Raw genomic sequence first — 7,182 nt, 5'->3', positions numbered from 1 at the left:
CTTTCCCTTTCACTGCAACACTGTGAAGTAGCCCCTGCCTGATGCTGAAGTTCCCTGTTTGTTAATACTATGGAATGGTTGCTGTACTTAGGCACTCCTCTCATTTTTCCCTAGATCATAGGCCAGGTTTATGCTGACCCGGACTGTCTCCCCCGCACACTGGATTTTGGCCTTAATGTCAAGCTGTTCTGGGAGAAGTTTGTTCCGGCTGACTGCCCGCCAGCATTTTTCCCTCTGGCTGCTATTTGCTGCAGACTGGAACCAGAGAGCAGGTGGGTTTGGGGTCTGGAGGATGTGTCTGTATCCCCTTACGGGAAGGATTGCTCTGCACAGAAGGTGGAAGAGGGCCGTTATTCCAACCCGCTGTGAGAACACTCAAAAGCTTCTATGTGAGGAGAGACTGAAGACTCATCAGCTTGGGAGAATATATATGGTGGAGGTCTCTGAAACGATTTCCAAGACAGAGAGGGTAAAGGAGGAGTGATTGTTCAGGGTTTGTCATGTACAAAAAGTAGGGGCAGCAGCAGCTGGCAGCGGCTCTGAAAGTTGAATACTTCATTTGGTTTCATTTGTGAAACTTCCAGCTTCAGAACAGTGCTGATGCCAGGTGGGTTCCAAAAGAGCCAGACCTCCCTGGCTGTCAGCTGTAAACGGGGGTAGCCCAGACAGAAAGGAACTTTGCCATCTCTGAAGCTGAATGGGGAGGGATCGTGTCCTTGCTCGTATGTCTGTGCATGGGACAGTTGGCCTGGATGGACAACTGGCTCAGCCTTTCCAGATGCTATTCTGCTTCCTCTTTCCCACTCACACTTCCTCACTGCTGCTTCTAGGCCCCCGTTTTCCAAGCTGGAAGATTCCTTTGAAGCTCTCTCTCTCTACCTGGGAGAACTTGCCATCCCTCTTCCATCTGAGCTGGAGGAGCTGGACCACAACGTGACTGTGCAGTATGGACTGAACCGTGACAAGCTACCTGAAAACACACCCTAGTCGGCTCATCCTGCTGCCTGCACCACTTCCATTGGAGTTGAGATGAGTGACAGGGAGAGAGATGCACTTCGGTCACTTCCAGGGCATTAACGGGGCATCACCCGGTGCGTTTGCTGCATTGCCTCTCTCTCCCCACCCGATACCCCTTCTCCTGGACGTCCTGATTCACTGTGGATTTCTGGCCTGTTTCAGAAGCAAAAAGGGCTGTTTCCTGCCAACTGCACCTAGGAAAGCTGCTCAACACTAGTTTTCTGGCTTGGCAAAAGTTTCTCTGGCCTTTTCAGGCTTCTTTACTGTGGTGCCTTACAACTTGGCTGCAAGCTGTGAAGCCACCCTGGCCTGTCTGCCAGGGAGGGAACTGTATAGGAGACTCTCCTGGGCAAGGACCAGCACTTCTGGAACCACTTCTCCCACTGACTGCCCTGCTCAGAAAGCTGGGGAAACTGGACATCCAGCAGAAGGCCCCACCAGGACACCATGTGTTCGTGCATGTGTTTTCCAGAACAACCCACTGAGATTTTGGCCTCTGATGTGTATCAGGGGAGGGAATGAAAAACTCTAGGAACTGAGCAGGTCTCCTGAAATACCTTGTCTGTGGGGAAGCATGTATGAATTTTTGTTTTGGTTTTGTGGGTTTTTTCCTCCTGTCTCTGAATACCTCCAAAAGCCTGCCTAGAAACACTAAGACTGGGCTCTGTTTGCCCCTCCTGGTGGTGAACAAAGTAGGCAGCGAATGAGCCACTTGAGCATGCACAGTGAGTTTGTCTGCTAAGAAACCTTAACCTAGATGAAAGTGTTGGAACCCGCAGATCTAGAACTGCACTAGGCACTGGGTGTGGACATCCCTGGAGTGCTAATGCTGCTTTAGCTCTGGGCTGGTGGACATGAGGTGACAGAAAAGGTGGCAGAAGGTGCTCTTCAGAAAGCCGAAGGTTTGAAGTGGTTCAGACTTTGCGTATTGACAATGGCAAAGAGGGACACGCCCAAGGTTACTTAAAATGATGGACTTGTCATGAACAGAAGAGTGCTGGACAATGTCCCATCCTCCCAGGAGTGGCAGCTGGAGAATTAATAATTCAGTTGCCATTACCTCATCCTTTCCTGTGGGCTGCGCAAGTTGTTCCTTTTTGAAGGTCCTTCTTGCAGCTGCTCCTGCAGCACCTGAGCTGATTCTCCAAGCAGAAACTTTCCTCAGGGTCATTCCCTGCTTTTGGGGAGAAAAGAAGGGCTTGGAGTCACTGGGAGGTGGATGGAGATGTGTCTTCTTCCAGCACTTCCTCCTCCCTTGGTGGGAGAAGGAGGAAAGCTACGCTATAGTAGCTCATGTGGTTGGCAGAACCGAGCAGAAAGCTGGCTCAAGTCCTGCTCGGAAGTTTCACAAACATCTTGGTTTAACTGGATTTTTAGTGTGCTCCTTTCTCTTCACCCTGCCAGTACTGAATGGTGGGGAATGGGTGTTAGTCTTTGCTGTTACTTTGATTTCCTCCCCCTACCCATGAGTTTAAAGTATTAAGTACAGTAACATGGGACCAGCCATCATCTGACAAAAGGTGCGGGGGGCATGAGAGTGGTTTTGGTCTGTGTAGTGGTGTTTTAGAAACACTGGGGACTCCTTGCACTGTGAGGCAGTGGAGGAGCTTCTCTAAACTGGGTCCAGTGGATTCAGGATTGTTAATAGGATTTGCCTTTCTTTCCCCTTCCCAGGCTGGTTTGTGAGGGGACTCCGGAAGGGGAAAGGCCTGGGTGATGTGTGGGTGGGGTTTATGAACTGTGATTTGCACAGCTCCATGTTCTAACTAAATTAAAATGCAGTAAATGTATGCTATAAAAGTAAGATTTTGTCGTCTCTGTGTTATGTAAAGCAGGAAGCTGTGACTTTCTTGGGTTTCTTTTATCACAAAAACATCAAAACTGCACAGATTAAGTATCATCTAGAACGCCTTTTCTTGAGCCAAAGGGCTCTGCCGCACGTACAGAGCCAGAGACGGTGCTAGTGCTCTATAGTACTATTTACCTGGAGTGAGGGAAATGGAAGAAGTTGACAAGTTTTGCTGGTTGGTGGTTGCTGAGTTTTTTTAAAGGTGGAAAGGAGTCAGCAGAACATTTTCCTTTTCTGATCCAGGGATAAGAATACAGCCTGTTCTTGGAAACCTCTTATTCTGGAATATGTAGTTCAAGGGGCACTTCTTAAGGCAACAGCTAACAAAAATGGTAGCTGTGTCACTGCCTCCTAACCTGCCGCGCTCTGTCTCCATCATGCTTTCCAAGGCAAGGCCCTGACGGATGGAGCTGCTGCTGAGCAGCACCAAAGCAGAACTGACCTGCGTCAGTGCAGGAAGGGGCTGTAACTCAGAGCATCTTCCCCCCGGCCACTCTGCTGAGTCAGCACAGCTCACACCTCCACAGCTCCTTTTCAGGAACCCAGTCAGTCCAAGACTAGCTGCTGGCAGCAAGGAGACCAGCTCCATGCCCCTTGTCAGTGCTGGGGAGTGGGGGCACTCCTTGTAGGGATTTACCTTTGGCTAACGCCTGGAATACAGAAGTGGCATCTTCCTTTCTCCTCAGTTCTGTCTGCAACAAGCCAAAGTATGCTGTTCTGGCAGGAGGAATGTACAGATGAGCCACAGTCCACACAGGTCACCAGAGCATTTTTCTTTTGAGCTTTAATACAAGGTAGCACAATCTGCACCTTCTCATAATGAGGTATTTAAAACATTTTACAAAGAAATGGTTTTCAAAGGCATTTAAAAATAAAATGTTTCCCTTTTCTGAGTCAAACATTAACACTAAAACCCCTGCTAACAAGTGCTGCTCCCTGTTAGGCCCACGGCTATTAAAGCAGATGGCTAGAAAACTTACTTGAATGGCTTGAATCCCCTGAGATGGGGGTGGATGTTTCCCTGAACTGGCTTTGCCTTGGGGCCACTTGGGAGACACTGCAGCAACCATCCCTTCCAAACCCCCTGAAATGCTAAAAAAAGTTGTTACAAAACCTTGCTAATAGGGCCAGGCTCCGTAAGCAAGTAGTCTCGTTGCACAAGCTCAGTGTGTGTGGAGGCTGGGCCAGGAGCCATGTTGCACCTCCTGATCTTGCAAAAACAGCTGCCCTGTCCTTGCCCTTGTCCTTGCCCTGCTCTTGCCCTTAGAGCAAGAGCTGCTGCACTGTGGTCAGGGTGACCTCCACAGCTGGCTCAGCTACTCTGTCCAGAGCGGGCGCTGTGGAAAGCCAAGGGAATTCGGAAGAGGATGTTATCCATCCCCAGTGCTCAACCTGCTGCAGGTAACTGAAGGGCAGCTGGTTTTCTTCACTCCACAACTATCTACTGCTGGCCTTTGGTCTCCTGATCTGTTGTAGTGAGCAGCAGGCACAGACCACCTGCACACCTACAGCTGTGGCTATGCATGTAGCACCACAGGGGAATGGAGATGTGGCCTCAGCCCTGGAAGACCTGGATTTGTCAAGAGCTTGAGAAGAGCGTTTCCAAATTGACACTGGGGCTGAACATACTGCTCCTGACCAAAGCTATCCCTCAGACTCTTCCTTGGAAAAAAACTGATCCAGTAGGATTCTGGATAGTGTTTCCAGCTCTCAGTCACTAAAGCAAAAAGGCAGGAACTATAATCAGAGTGTAATTATCTAGCAAAGTCTGATGTGAAGCTCCCCTCAGTCCCTGCAGTACTGCTCCCTCCTGGGGTTCCAGGCTGAAATTTAAGTAACAGTGCACACCATTAAATAGGAAAGGAACAGAAAAAGAGGAAGCCAAGACCACACTCTGGGCTATGGGATCTGTGGCCCGTTCTGAGCCTGGCCGATCATCCCCCCCAGCTCCTTGGCACACCATGGAGGTAGGTGGGAGGAAGCAGCGGGGTCCACCACACCAGTCCCCAGCTGGTCATGCACGGAATGGTGCCCCTCAAACAGCTCATGATGAATAGCCCATTGTTCCGTCCCTCTGCATCACCTCCATCTGGCTTTCATCAAAAAGAAAACAAAATAGAAATGAACACACACAACCCCTGCACTCACAGTGGGAAGCTGGAGGCTTTGCTCAGCCTGTATCACTCCGGCCCGAGCTGCTCAGGCACCAGGAGTACCTGCCTGCCCCATGAGCGGGCCACTACCATCTTGCGTGTCTTCCACAGGCGTCTGATTGGTGTGCACCACAATCGTGTTCTCATCTACAAGCTCACAGGCAGGATTGGTGAACGCTGAGAGTGGCAGTGTGATGCGCTGCATTTCACGCTCATAAACTTTTTGTTCATGCTTTTCCTTCAGGTCTTTCCCCCTGGATTGAAAAAAAAACAAAACATGTATGTGCACGGGTGAATGCCACTGCCTGGAGCAGTGATATAGTGGCAAAGAAGGGACTCTGCTCTTCTAAGAAACATGTTTCAGCTACATACAAAGGGCCAGAAACATTCCCTACTGTAAGCAGAGGACCCCATATGAGCATCTTTCTTTAAAAAACAAGTGAAGTCTATCCCTCCCTCATAAACTGGCTTATACACTGACACTGCTACTGCTAAGTGATGACTGTAAAGCCAAGCCTCTCCTTCAAACCACGGAGATGACAAATGTCTCCTTACACCTTCCCCAGCACTGCCTAGTGCAGAGGCCACTGCTGTGGAAAACAGGGTTTGTAACCTGTTTGTTTCCTTGATAGAATCAAAAACCAGAGGTGGTGATGGATTCTGCCTTCTGCTGCAGCAAACAAACCTGTGTGGCAAATTAAACCGTTTCTGAAAGTATAACGGTTTACTTCAGAGCTGGCCCTGCCTTCTGCCACTGCAGGTAACAGCTTAATGCCACAACCAGCTCCTCAAACCTACCTCAGCCTTCAGCCTGTTGCTAAGGGAGGCGACACCTCTGTAATTCGTACTGAGGAAGAACTGCCTTGCTTTAACAATGGGTGGCATTAATAGCCTGTTGTCTGCTGGAAAGCTACGTATACCAAAAGCTAGTAAACCCATTAAAGGTTTCTCACCACACCTACCCAAACCTGCCAGCTTGCACATGCAATTTTGAGAGCAGGGCAAGCAGAGAGAGAGTGAACCTGCAGCGCAGCCCTGCTGTGAGCTCTCTACGATTGAAGCAGCAAAGCTGCATTTGGACCAAGCTCAATCTTGGTCTATTGCTTCTTCCCGCCGACGACAGGAGTGAGGAGGGACAGGCACCACTCACTCCTCCTGGGGATTGTGATCCCAAACAGGCAGAGCTGCTGGGGTTTCCCGACAGCACATAAGCGTTTTGGCTGCTTTTCAAAGCTGCCTACAAGCGTGCAGCCGTGGCTGCTGTTCCTGCCAGCACAACGAGACAGCATTCTCTGAAGTGACACCTCAAATCAGATTCCTCGACAAGCAGCACTCTGTGTTTTGCCCCTTATGTAACACTCCTCCCTCCGTTTTTTTTCAGTTGGCATTTATTATAAACACTTACATAAGGACATGTCCCATCTTGGGAAAGGGCTCCTTCTGCTTGGTTGTGTCAGACTGCTGTCAAACAGCCAAACGACAGAACAAACCCTCCCAGAGGAGGGAGCCTGGGCCTTCACTTGCTGCAGCGACACTCACGGCTATTTGTTAATGCTGCCCTGCCCCCTGGCTACTACCAGGAACCTCAAACACTGCTGAGCTACAGAAACATTTCTGTCCAACACAGTGAAGGGGCTGAACAAATCATAAGTGTGAATCAAAACTGACCTTAAAGTATACAGAGGCTTTAGTAAAATCAACTGTTTGACAAAGAAAAAAGGCACTACATGATCTTCAGCTTCACAGGATACAATGCACAAGTGGCAAAGAATTTGCCAAATGTTTTTTCTTCTAAAGCTAGAAAACAGAAACCAGGGGAATGGGTGGGCTGCTAGAAGGATTGTTCTTTTTCTGATCACAGAAGAAACTTCCTGTGAGAGCATCTGGACCTCCTCTCTCCAGCTCTTACATAAAATTCAGCTCCCCTAGATGCATCTGAGAAAGTCACTTCAAGGCACATGTGCACACACACACGAACAAAAAAATAGAGAGGGCAGTCCGAAACTTTAAACAGGACAGAATACCGCACTGATGGGTGAAATGGAGAAGAACTGGATAACTGTTAAATAGTTCTTTTCCTCAGTACAACAGACAAAACTCCTGTACAACGTGCCATATCTGCCTTTTCACTGGGATCTGGTTGGGTCTGCAGGTGCTCCAACA

General features: G+C 49.1%; 2 protein-coding genes across 2 annotated transcripts in view; one reads left to right on the top strand and one right to left on the bottom strand.

Annotated features, from left to right (window-relative positions):
- The window catches only part of LIMK2 (LIM domain kinase 2), a 19,719-nt gene extending 18,257 nt beyond the window's left edge, over window positions 1-1,462 (top strand). Inside the window, exons 14-15 of the mRNA XM_010140250.1 lie at window positions 115-272; window positions 831-1,462. Of these exons, the coding sequence (XP_010138552.1) occupies window positions 115-272; window positions 831-987 (315 nt within the window). The 3' untranslated portion in view covers window positions 988-1,462. The remainder of the gene's footprint in view (window positions 1-114; window positions 273-830) is intronic.
- Window positions 1,463-5,065: 3,603 nt separating this feature from the next.
- The window catches only part of PIK3IP1 (phosphoinositide-3-kinase interacting protein 1), a gene marked incomplete at its 5' end in the record, with an annotated part of 2,752 nt that continues 635 nt past the window's right edge, over window positions 5,066-7,182 (bottom strand). Inside the window, 2 exons of the mRNA XM_010140251.1 lie at window positions 5,066-5,273; window positions 6,747-6,816. Coding sequence (XP_010138553.1) covers window positions 5,066-5,273; window positions 6,747-6,816 — 278 coding nt within the window. The remainder of the gene's footprint in view (window positions 5,274-6,746; window positions 6,817-7,182) is intronic.

This window comes from Buceros rhinoceros, unplaced genomic scaffold (genome assembly GCF_000710305.1).
Source record: "Buceros rhinoceros silvestris isolate BGI_N320 unplaced genomic scaffold, ASM71030v1 scaffold17557, whole genome shotgun sequence".
NCBI classification, from domain to species: Eukaryota; Metazoa; Chordata; class Aves; order Bucerotiformes; family Bucerotidae; genus Buceros; species Buceros rhinoceros.
This window is presented reverse-complemented; position numbering and strand designations above follow the sequence as displayed.